This window comes from Pelobates fuscus, chromosome 1 (assembly GCF_036172605.1).
Source record: "Pelobates fuscus isolate aPelFus1 chromosome 1, aPelFus1.pri, whole genome shotgun sequence".
Taxonomy (NCBI): Eukaryota; Metazoa; Chordata; class Amphibia; order Anura; family Pelobatidae; genus Pelobates; species Pelobates fuscus.
This window is the reverse complement of record NC_086317.1, coordinates 335,209,627-335,222,638: the sequence shown is the minus strand read 5'-3', so window position 1 is coordinate 335,222,638 and position 13,012 is coordinate 335,209,627. Positions and strand designations below refer to the sequence as shown.

The 13,012-nt window shown below is 40.5% G+C and overlaps 1 protein-coding gene across 1 annotated transcript in view; it reads right to left on the bottom strand.

Moving 5' to 3' along the window:
- The window catches only part of NALCN (sodium leak channel, non-selective), a 550,494-nt gene that overhangs the window by 40,827 nt on the left and 496,655 nt on the right, over nucleotides 1–13,012 (bottom strand). Inside the window, exons 20-23 of the mRNA XM_063425294.1 lie at nucleotides 6,915–7,016; nucleotides 6,415–6,484; nucleotides 5,203–5,294; nucleotides 4,675–4,797 (exon numbers count right to left, since the gene is read on the bottom strand). Coding sequence (XP_063281364.1) covers nucleotides 4,675–4,797; nucleotides 5,203–5,294; nucleotides 6,415–6,484; nucleotides 6,915–7,016 — 387 coding nt within the window. The remainder of the gene's footprint in view (nucleotides 1–4,674; nucleotides 4,798–5,202; nucleotides 5,295–6,414; nucleotides 6,485–6,914; nucleotides 7,017–13,012) is intronic.

The window sequence follows — 13,012 nt, the reverse complement described above, 5'->3', positions numbered from 1 at the left end:
ACACACATGTGCCATGCACGGCACATGTGTCAACTTGCCCAAATGCAATGCCGCCAACAAATTTCTTCCGTTGTCACAAACCACTTTGCCGATCTCCAGTTGGTGCGGAGTCAGCCACTGATCCACCTGTGCGTTCTGCTTTCAGGCAAGTCAACCCCAAGACGGCGTGACTGCCGTATCCAGGATGTGGAACAGTACCTGGGGAGCTGGGGGGGTGCCGTTGATGTGGAGCAAGACGCAGCAGCAGAAGAGGACTCAGCCGAGGAGGTTATGGAACAGGATGGAGTAGGAGGATTAGAGGAGGTGGCAGCAGGCCTGCCTGCAAGTCGTGGCGGTGTCACCAACTCCTCTGCAGAGCCACGCATTCCATGCTTGGCAGCCGTCAGCAAGTTTACCCAATGCACAGTGTAGGTGATATACCTGCCCTGACCATGCTTTGCAGACCAGGTATCAGTGGTCAGATGGACCCTTGCCCCAACACTGTGTGCCAGACATGCCATTACTTCCTTTTGCACAATCGAGTACAGGTTGGGGATTGCCTTTTGTGCAAAGAAATTTCGCCGGGTACCTTCCACTGCGGTGTCCCAATAGCTACAAATTTTTGAACGCCTCAGATTCCACCAGCAGGTGGGCTAAGAGTTCAGTCAAGCCAGCTGTCAGACGCTGGGCAAGGGGGTGACTTTGTGACATTGGCTTCTTACGCTCAAACATGTCGTTGACAGACACCTGACCTTGGGCAGATGAGCAGGAATTGCTCAAGGTGAGAGATGGAGGGGCGGATGGTTGAGAGGGGGGAAGGAGGACAGCAGTGGTTAATGTGGCTGAAGATGCTGGACCAGGAGGAGGATGGCGACTTTGAGTTTGTGTGCTGCTTGTACTCATGTGTTGATCCCATAGGCGTTTGCGATGTGCGATCATGTGCCTTCGCAAAGCAGTTGTACCTAGGTGGGTGTTGGACTTCCCACAACTCAGTTTCTTTTGGCACAGGTTGCAAATGGCATCGCTGTTGTCAGAGGCAGACACACAAAAAAAATGCCACACTGCTGAGCTCTGCAATGATGGCATTCTGGTGGTGGTAACAGTATGCGTTGATTGGCGTGCTGTCTGGCTGACCCTGGGTGCAGATGCATGCTTTCTGACTGTGCCACTAGCTCCTTGCGACGACCTCCCCCCGCTTCCAACTTGTCTCCTCCTCCTCCTCTCTGTCTCCCCATCTGAACTTTCCCCTGTTCTTCTTCTCTTCTAGCGGGCACCAACGTGACATCCACGGACACATCGTCATCATCAACCGCTTCACTTGTATCTGACAACTCAGCAAAGGAAGCAGCAGCGGGTACAACATCATCATCATCACACCGTACGTGTGTAATGCTGCCTGACTGAGACATATCCCTGTTATCTACATCCTCTGGCAATAATGGTTGCGCATCACTCATTTCTTCCAACTGATGTGTAAATAACTCCTCTGACATACCAAGTGCAGCGGCTGTGGTGCTAGTGTTGGTGGTGGCGGCAGGCAAGTGGTAACTTGAGTGGTGCCCGAAGCTAAGCTGGAGGAGGATGGTGCGTCAAGGTTCCGAGCGGAAGCTGTAGAAGATTGGGTGTCCTGTGTTAGCCAGTCAACTATGTCCTCAGAACTTTTCGAGTTCAGGGTACGTGGCCTCTGAACACTGGGCATTATTCTAGGGCCAAAGGGAATCACAGCACCACGACCACGACGGCCCCTGCGGGGTGGCCTGCCTCTGCCTGTCAGTTTTTTTTTCAATTAGTGGTACAATGCCTGCAAGCTACTGTGACAACAGATATGTGTGGCACTGTGCAGTGGCAGAAGTTGGCAGAGTAGACGCTGTAGGCACACACGCTTGCAGACAACTAACTGCTATTCAATCTATTACAGTCAAAATTTTATTTTTTTAAAAAAAATGTACACTACTGTTACACCAGATATGAGTTGCACTGGTGTGACACTGTGCCCTGGCAGGCCCTGAAATGCACACGCGTGAAGGAAACTGACTGCTATTATATTACAGTCAAAAAAGTTTAGTTTTTTTTAAATGCAAGCTATTGGGATACCAGATCTGAGTGAGTGGTGGCACTGGGCAGGCCCTGAAACGCACACTACTGAAGGAAACTGACTGCTATTATATTACAGTCAAAAAAGTTTAGCTTTTTTTAAATGCAAGCTATTGGGACACCGGTGAGTGAGTGGTGGCACTGGGCAGGCCCTGAAACGCACACTCGTGAAGGAAACTGACTGCTATTATATTACAGTCCAAAAAGTTTTTTTTTTTTAAATGCAAGCTATTGTGACACCAGATATGAGTGGTGGCACTGGGCAAGTGGGCACAGTATACGCTGTGAGCCTGACACACGCTGGCAGACAACTAACTGCTATTCAATCTATTACAGTCAAAATTGTATTTTTTTTTTAATGTACACTACTGTTACACCAGATATGAGTTGCACTGGTGTGGCACTGTGCCCTGGCAGGCCCTGAAATGCACACTCGTGAAGGAAACTGACTGCTATTATATTACAGTCAAAAAAGTTTTTTGTTTTTTTTTAAATGCAAGCTATTGGGACACCAGTGAGTGAGTGGTGGCACTGGGCAGGCCCTGAAACGCACACTAGTGAAGGAAACTGACTACTATTATATTACAGTCAAAAAAGTTTTGTTTTTTTTAAATGCAAGCTATTGTGACATTAGTGAGTGAGTGGTGGCACTGGGCAGGCCCTGAAACGCACACTAGTGAAGGAAACTGACTGCAATTATATTACAGTCAAAAAAGTTTTTTTTTTAAATGCAAGCTATTGTGACACCAGTGAGTGAGTGGTGGCACTGGGAAAGTGGGCACAGTATATGCTGTGAGCCTGACACACAGGCTGGCAGGCAGGCAACTGCAATTACATTACACAGAAAAAAAAGAAAAAGCAGACTGATGTTCTAGCCCTAAAAAGGGCTTTTTGGGGTGCTGTCCTTACAGCAGAGATCAGATGAGTCCTTCAGGACTGTAGTGGACACTGAATACACTAGCTTAGCTATCAATTTCCCTATCAAATCAGCAGCAGCTACACTGTCCCTCCTCTCACTAAGAATGCAGCTTCACAATGAATGTAAAATGGATGCTGTCCAGGAGGTGGGAGGGCCTGGGAGGGAGGGTCTGCTGCTGATCTACTGGAATGTGTCTGCTGACTGTGAGGTACAGGGTCAAAGTTTACTCAATGATGACGAATAGGGGGCAGACCGAACATCGCATATGTTCGCCATCCGTGGCGAACGCGAACAAGCAATGTTCGCCAGGGACTATCGTTCGGGACATCACTATTTCCCACCAACTTGATTGCCATCAGTGTATTGTGAAAGTCATGATCAATGCCTCACCTCACACTGGGGTCAATGGCAAACTTATCAAAGGACATCATACATACTAATTGGTATGTCCAGATATCGCAGTCCACTGGGAAATATTCCAATGGGACATTCCAAGTTTGGAGGGCACTGAGAGCACAGAACAGCAGCCCATGCACAAACCTACACAGTGCTGGTCTAGATATGGCACTACACAATTCCTGCCTGCTGCCTTAGTCCTACACAACTGTGCAAACAGAAACCACAACACGGTTTAATTATTAGAAAAAAAACTGTTTGAGGCAGCAGACAGGAAACTTCCCAGTCTTCTCTTGTTAGTGGCATGGCAAGATTTTGCCCCATGCCCCCGTGCCAGACCTATGTACTATTAGGTTTTTTGTTTGTACTTCTATATATATTGGAAACTTTGAAGATTCTGTACTTAATGTTAAGTATTAGTGTGGTTTGATTATTTTATTAAAGGACCACTATATTGCCAGGAAAACAAAGTTGTTTTCCTGGCACTATGTAGTCCTTAGGTCCACCTCCCTCATGGCCCTCCTCCCGCTGGGCTGAAGGGGGTAAAACCTTTCTCCAGTGCCAGGCTCCCTCGGTGCTGGTGACCTCTCCTCCTCCTGCCCTCATCAGCGCCGAATGCGCATGCGCAGCAAGAGCCGCTCGCGCATTGAAACCACCCACAGGAAAGCCTTACTCAATGCTTTCCTATGGATGTCAGCATCTTCTCACTGTGATTTTCACAGTGAGAATCGCGGAAGCGACCTCTAGTGGCTGTCAGTGAGACAGCCACTAGAGGCTGGATTAAACCTCAGTGTAAATATAACAGTTTCTCTGAAACTGCTATGTTTTCAGCTGCAGGGTTAAAACTAGATGGAACTGGCACCCTGACCACTTCATTGAGCTGAAGTGGTCTGGGTGGCTATAGTGGTCCTTTAAATTATGTTTCTAAAACACCCCTATTCTTTTAGTGTATTTTAATACTGAATATTAGACAATGCTGTAAGTGTTCATACCTAACCAAGTTGATCTTTTGTGAAAAAGACGCCTTAGTTTGAACTTTAAATCTGTATCCCAAATTGTGCATAGTGTTGCTGCTTTTGCTTGAGCTGAGTTCTTATTAACTTGAAATAGACTTTAGAGGTCACTTCACTCTTCTGTTGAACAAAGTGAAAAAGCACCTCAACCAAAGCATCACATTCTCCTGATGAATCACCAGGTTTCTGAATCACTTTAAAGAAAAGTCATTGCCAGGGTATAAATGGTAAAAGATCTAAAAATATATTGTAACGCACCATTTTCATACTTACGCATTAAATCGTGCACGAACAATCACTCTGCAAAAATTTCTAAACCTGTGCTCACGACCAACTATAAAAAGTGGTTTATCAAAGTATGGATGATTTTCCCGTAGTTCCTCTTCTTGCACTTTCCTTTAAAAGAACACAATACAAATTAAAACCCCCAAAAACAAATATAAAAAAAAGGATGTAAGGGATGAGAAGAGGAAAATAGTATAGCATATTTTTTGTCAGAGTCAATACAGATGTTTAAACTGCAATTGGATAAATACTTACAAAAACATAACATACAGGGATATAATTTCTAATTAGCTGCTTGATCCAAGGAGACATCTGACTGCTATTTTGGGGTCATTTTGGGGGAATTTTTTCTTAGTTTGTGGCAAAATTGGAAGCACCTCTAACAGGGTTTTTTGCCTTCTTTTGGATCAACAGCAACAACATATGTGAGGAAGGCTGAACTTGATGGACGCAAGTCTCTTTTCAGCTATGTGACTATGTATATAAATATACATATATATAAAAATGTATATATACCTTTTCATTTCTGCTTGTTCTTTTTTTTCCTGGATCATTTTAATATCACTGTCTTCTCTCTGTGCATTTCTGTACCTCACTGTGTTCGAGTGCTACAGAAAGAAACGGGAAGCAAAGAAAGGTATACATTATGAAGTGGAATATTCAGCTACATTCAAAGGCAAACTTCTTTCTTCTGTCTGACCCCCGTTCTTAGGAACAAAAATCTCTGCAAAGCACAGAAATCTCTTGGCCTACCTAACTAGTCTAATGGGATTAGTCATCTGATAATGAAGACCATATCTCCCTGTCTAAAAATGATACCATAGTTTTCGAGAGACCTTTTCATTGACTTTGCATTGACCCATAACTAAAATATCATTCTGAAATTAGTTTTATTTCTTCTTTTAATAGTATCTGCTTATGAAGATTTTCATGGAAGGTTAAGTCCTAGAGGCACTTGAACAATAAGCATTAGCTCTTCATTTTCACAGTTTCATATTATAATAAAACCAGGTTTACGTTTTTAAAACACATGTGTACTTACTAACAACTAGGTGACTTATTACAATATACTAAAAATATATAAATGGTATAGCCAGGCTTCATACTTTCCATTTGCCCACTAGCCATTGGCAAGTGAAAATGCAGCCATGGCAAATGGAAATTCACCTCTGGTGAGTGTGCCATGGACCCACCGGGTTTGCAGTGCAGAGTAATGTTTAGGTTTGTCTGGTAGTGTAGAACCAGATTTTTGGAGCCATAGTTAAGCTACAAAGGCACTTTATATTAAAGTGTTATTTATGTGCTAATGTTTGAGGTTATATTATCCTAGGTTTTTAAAATAAAATATATTGGTATGCAAGAGGTAATACATTAATAGGGGCTATTTAAACTAAAAGTAGGGCTTGCCCGAGCAGTGGTCACATCACTGCCTTAGAATCAGGAGGCACCTAATGACATATCTTCCTACCTCAAAATCCTGACAGATTGTAAGCTCTTGTTTACCGCTAAATGTCCCCTTTCTATAAGTTCTGCAGAATATGTTGGTGCCATATAAATGCATAATAATAATAATAATAGTACTACACAATATGTAATATGTAATATGAACAAACAAACCAGCATCTGTAATTATTATTGAGGCACTATATAATGATAGCAAGAGAGCACACATGTAACAAGGTAACGTTCTAATGACAGTTCAGTCTAGATTCTATCCATTAAACTCACATCCTGTGTCAGCGTTTCCAAAGACTTTCCCCTGCTGATCCTCTGACTGTTTGAACCATGTCTTAGTGATCTGAAAAAAGCCAATACAATGCCAATGAATACAAAACTGGTTCATTAAACCTTGACCCTCTTATGGTGGAATATATTGAAAATGAAAAACAACTTTAGACTGAAAGGGGAATTTCAAAAGCACATCACTTATACCAGCTTAGTCTGGGGTACTTGATTCTCCTTTAAATGATGTATTATGTGCCTAATAATGAAACCATTTCCCCCTTTTGATCCTTAAATTGATAACCTGATTCATCGGGAATGAAATGGCATATCTAATAATACATCTTAAAAAAGTATATTTACTGAAAATTGCTCTCATTTTTTGTGACCCCCGCCACACTGCACAGCATTTATCTAGTGAGTTCTGTCTAAAAAAAATAATATGGATGGTATAGATTTGGAAAAAGTCAATGGTTCCCTGAGGCAGATTTGCAGGGTAAATTTACCTTCTTTCTTGTCGTATATGATGTTGCACACTAAGAATTGATCTCTCCTTTGCAGGCTGTCCTTCAAAGGATCCACTCAGCATGCGTTGCCTTGTGCACGCTCTACAAGAAAATTTGTTCCGAAGGAAAATAAATTAAGCCTCACAACATGAAAAGCTATACCAACGCCGCAATGTGTCCTACAAAGTTACATTCAGATGCATATACTTTTTTGTCATTTAGGTCAAGAAAATAAACATCACTTCAAAGGCAACAAGCTTTTTAGGAACATAATCTTTGAAGAACATCAAATTCTAGTGATAATGTTCATCGTTTATTGAAGGAGGAGGATAGAGAGCTATAGTGTATTAACAGAACATTATCCATGTACGGTAATTTTAAAGGGACAGAGACATTGTATTTGTGAAAAATATTAATTATGGATTGATGCACAGTGTCATTGTAGTAATGTAATAAAGAAATTAAGGCGGAATACAAATTTACAAAGTATGGGTGTCAAACTCGTTATTGTTTCACTACAACCCAAAAACAAGATTTGGCTGACGAGGGGCAGAGCTAACCAGAACACTAAGTGGTCGCATCAACTCTGAGCGCCGCTTTTCTTGCTGAATAAACTGGTGGTTCAAGTATTTTACCTGCTTGGAGTGAGCCTCAAAGTTCTATGCCTGGGAACACAATGGGTGGACGCTCCCACAAAACCCGAATTTCTGCAAGCAGGAGATATTGGCCTAATGCTGTCAGAGCATCTTACTGGTTGGAGTAAGGCCCTTACAGGTTGAAGTAAGGCCACAGAGGAAGACATCCAGGGAGCTAGCATTAAGCAAGATACCGCACAAGCTGAAGTACAGGAGCCAATTAAAACTTGCGCTCTTCTAACTTAGAACAACTCAATAATATTGCACCTGGCAAGAAGTGAGTTGGGCATCTTAATTGAGGGACTACTCTTCCATTGTGCTCCTCAGTTTGTTTGTTTTCTTATAATTTCTTAATGCTTTTGTATGATCGCTTAATACTCTTAATATCCCTAATACCTGGGATCTGATACCACACCAGTAGAAATTGCATGAAACAGTCTCTTTAATTCACACGCTTACCCGAGTATGGTACCTGCAATTTTTACAATCATACCCCCTCCGCGGGGTAGAAAGAGCATTTAATATAAGGCTTTTCTATTCATGTTTATTTGTGTTTTTGATATTTCTTTAGCCTTCTTTTGCATGATAGGCACTTAGTACCTCACTTTATATAGAAATGCCCATGTTTTTATGTGTTTATATAAAAAATGGGTGCATCCTTATACAGATTTGCTAATGCTAGGAGCAACTGGTATATCCTAAGGTTGCTATAATTATAACTTAACTTAAAATTTGGATTTAACACTGTATACATGTTTGATATTGACTTTGCAAAAGTTGCACTTTATGCAAATATATTTGAGATGTACAAGCTTATCCACATAAAGAAATAAAAGATTTGACTGACCCAAAAAATGTGGCTGTAATATAGTTCAACAACATTGGGTTGGCTGCAGATCGATACCAAGTGCAAAGTTTTTTTAAACAGTTAATGGTACATATGTTTCAATATTCCAGATAATGATAAGAAGATTGTGCCATGCAACCGCTTCCCATAAAAGATGACTACACAAAAAGCAGGATCATAGCCTGAAATACCACCAAATATCATATTCTATGGGTAGTTTTATCAAGACAAACAGGTGTTAAGTAAAGGGCTAAATGTTGAGAGGCATTTCATTGGTTTCCATGGTAGTTGGTCCTTATTTTGCTATTTGCCAGAGATTAGCAACAATTTTTACCTTGATAAATCTCAACCTATATGGCTACTGTACTGCTTTATTAAGATGAACAGCTGCAGCACCAAGATAGCAGAGCCTTTTTTATTGAACATGAACATATTTATAAAAGTTGTCAAATTCATCTAAGGAAGAACTGGATATCTCCTTTCCACTTCACTTAACCCAGGAATTTAACATTAATTCCTTGTGGGCTGTAATCTTGTCATGGTTTCAGAATTTTTCTAATTAACATTCAATTAACATTGTGTTTTACTAAACGAAGTGTCAAGTATAATGATGAATACCTGGTGGGTCTGTGACCCTTTAAAACTAGAACTTAATAAGCCTTATAATTTTCACATAATCCCCTGAGTGCTCTTTTCAAATATATATATATATAATAAACAATACACAAGATCCAGCGCACTCTCCTATCTACTAAACAGCAACTTCAATGTTGACAGATTTTATTAGTTTTTAAAAGGTTTTGTTTAAAAACACCTTATCTAGGCAAAAAATAATGGGTATTTAGTTACATTATATGATCATACATTGCATAAGCCTGCCACAACGTCAATGTACCCCCCCCCCATGTTCCATATATATATATATATATATATATATATATATATATATATATATATATATATATATATATATATACACACACACACACACACTCTTTGAATTCTATGGTTTTATATATATGTACATAATAACAATCATTTGTTCCATAGAAGATCTTAAAATTAGGTAAATACAATCTCAGATGAACAACAACACATGGCATATTATACCGTGTTATGACTTATTTAACAAAAATAAAGCCAAAATGGAGAAGCTGTGTGTGAAAAACTAAGTACACCTTGTATGATGATATGATTCAATAGCTTGTAGAACCAAGCAATAACTTTAAGTAATTATTTTCTGTACGATTTTATCACTCTCTCACATCGTTGTGGAGGAATTTTGACCCACTTTTCTTTACAACTTTGCTTCAGTTCATTGAGGTTTGATGGTAATTGTTTATGCTCAGCTCTCTAAAGGTCCAACTACAACATTGCAATTGGTTTGAGGTCTGGACTTTGACTGGACCATTGCAACACCTTGATTCTTTTATTTTCAAGCTATTCTGTTGTAGATTTTCTGGTGTGCTTGGGATCATTGTCCTCATGCATAGCCTAATTTTGGACAACCTTTAGCCGTCAGACAGATAAATCACATTTGACTCTAGAATACTTTGGTATACAGAGGAGTCCATGATCGACTCAATGAGTGCAAGGTTTCCCAGGTCCTGTGACTGCATAACAAGTGCAAATCATCATCCCTCCACCACCGTGTTTGACAGTTGACATTACGTGTTTGTACTAATATACTGTGTTTGGTTGTTGCCAAATGTGGCACTGTGCACTATGGCTAAACAGTTCCACTTTTGTCTCATCTCTCCAAAGGACATTATTCCAGAAGTCTTGAGGTTTGTTCAAATGCAACTTTGCAAACCTAAGTCGTGCTGCCATGCTCTTTTTAGAGAAGATATTTTCTCCGGGCAGCTCTTCCAAACAAACCATACTTGTTTTGTCTTTTTCTAATTGTACTGTCATGAACTTTAACATTTAACGTGCTAAGTGCGGCCTGTAGAGTCTGAGATGTACCTCTTGGTTTTTTGTTGTTGTTTTTTTTTAGCAATTTGTCTAGGCATTGCATAGTCTAAACTCTGGGTGAATTTGCTGGGATGTCTACTTCTATGAAGATTGGCAACTGTCCTGAATGTTTTCCATTTTTGAGTAATCTTTCTTATTGTAGAATGATATACTTTAAATTGTTTGAATATGGCCTTGTGACCCTTCCCAGTTTGATAGGCGGCAACAATTGCTCCTCTAGGATCATTGCCAATATCCTGGTCACTGTGTTTACACCTGAATTCTCTAGATCAGCAAACTGCTAAAACTTTAGATTTTTTAGAGGTGGTCACACTTCCTGATAATCAATTAATTAAGGGCATTTGATTAGTAGCACCTGTCTGATACTTAGCTTCTTATTTCATATGACAGCAGTAAGGGTGTACTTCATTTTTGACACATGGCTTCTCCATTTTGGCTTTATTTTTGTTAATAATGACACGGTGTAATATGTTATGTGTTGTTGTCTGAGGTTGCATTTACCTAATTTTAAGACCTGTTAAGGAACAGATACTTGTTATAATGTCCTATTATGTAAAACCATATCTATGTATACACATACATACAGATTTTTTTAATTATTTGGATACAGAAAAAAAAAATCAGTGTATGTATATATACTACACTATTAGTATACAATGTACAATTCTCACAGTACACCTCCTTAACTCTTACATTAACTCTAAACCTAAAGTAAAAATATTACATAACATAAAAGATACATAACGGTGAACCATATACTGTGCTAAAGTAATGCCATTGATAAGTTCTGGAGATATCATAATAAATCACGAGACTGAATTTAAAGGGAAACTCCAGTGCCAGAAAAACGATCCGTTTTTCTGGCACTGGAGGGTCCCTCTCCCTCCCACCCACCAATCCCCGGTTACTGAAGGGGTGAAAACCCCTTCAGTCACTTACCAGGGGCAGCGACAGGTCCCACGTCGCTGCTTCCTCCTCCCCCGCCGCTCCTCCTTCTGGTTACGTCGGCCGGTGGGCGAGACTGATCTCGCCCGCCGGCCGAGGAGACCTAATGCGCATGCGCGGCAATGCCGCGCATGCGCATTAGCGCACCCCATAGGAAAGCATTGAAAATGAATTTCAATGCTTCCCTATGGGGAATAGAGCGACGCTGGAGGTCCTCACACAGCGTGAGGACGTCCAGCGACGCTCTAGCACAGAAAACCTGTGCTATGAAGCAGGAAGTGTCCTCTAGTGGCTGTCTAATAGACAGCCACTAGGGGAGGACTTAACCCTGCAAGGTAAATATTGCAGTTTTAAAAAAACTGCAATAATTACACTTGCAGGGTTAAGGGTAGTGGGAGTTGGCACCCAGACCACTCCAATGAGCTGAAGTGGTCTGGGTGCCTGGAGTGTCCCTTTAAATGGTTTATAAATGCTTCCAGAACACAAAGAGACAGGCAAGCTATGTTTGACAAAAAGTCCTCCGTTGTTATAGGTGCATGCAGAAATGCAGTAGAAAGTCTGAAACCTGATGCATATCTTTGCTCATTTGCAAGTTAAGCTGGAAATTCTGGGAGAATAGTGGAAACATGATTTCTCTGAATTAGTGTGTCCAATGTGGACTTTTTCCAAGGTCTTAGTTGAGATGTGCAGATAAGTGCATCAAAAGTCTGCTAAAGACCTGGAAGCAACTAGTCGACAGCCACTAGAAGTGGAATTACCCCTGCAAAGCATTTATTGCAGTTTCTCAATAAATGCAAGAATTATTATTGCAGGATTAAAGGTAAATCTCAATGATATGATGTGGTCTGGGTGCCTATAGTGTCCCTTTGAGGTACAACCATTGAGGTAGAATTAAAGAGACACGCCAGGAACAATATATGTCCTTGTATATGTTATATTGTAAAGAGCTCTACAGTCCTGCTCCCTTTCAATCCAAAAATCATTACTGTGATAAACTCACCTTGTTCAAATATATTCCCATATGAGCCCTGCTGCAGCATGTGCACATACAGTATATGCCAGATTAATGGAAAATCCTATAAACTACTGCTGGGCAAGAGATATGTCCAACATTTTAATAGAATATTGGAACACCAGAACTGGCAGAGAGGATTCAGCCATTTCCTGGTCTGAGGAGAGATTATTATTATTGCCATTTATATAGCGCCAACAGAATTCGCATCGCTTTACAATATTATGAGAGGGGGGATTTAACTATAAATAGGACAATTACAAGAAAACTTACAGGAATTATAGGTTGAAGAGTAGACATGTGCAATTCATTTCGGTCCGAATAAGAATTGGGACAAATTTCGGACAATTCGGACATTCGGGTACTTCCGAATTGCCGAAGTGCCGAATTGCCAAGGTCCCAAAATTCCGAAATTACAGAATTTCCGAAGTGTCGAAGTGCCGAAGTTCCGAAGTGTCAAAGTGCCGAAGTTCCGAAGCACAGTATTGCCTAAGTACTAATATACTTACCCAATGGAAGAAGAAGAATGTTGCATTGCATACAATTTGAAATAAAAAGTATACAAACATAGCCAGGATTCAGCTGTAAGCATTTGCAACACTTACAACAATCAAGTAACATACATTCATATAAAATGTAAGTTATTTAGCCAGCAATGTAATGACAGGAATGAATAGGTAGATAA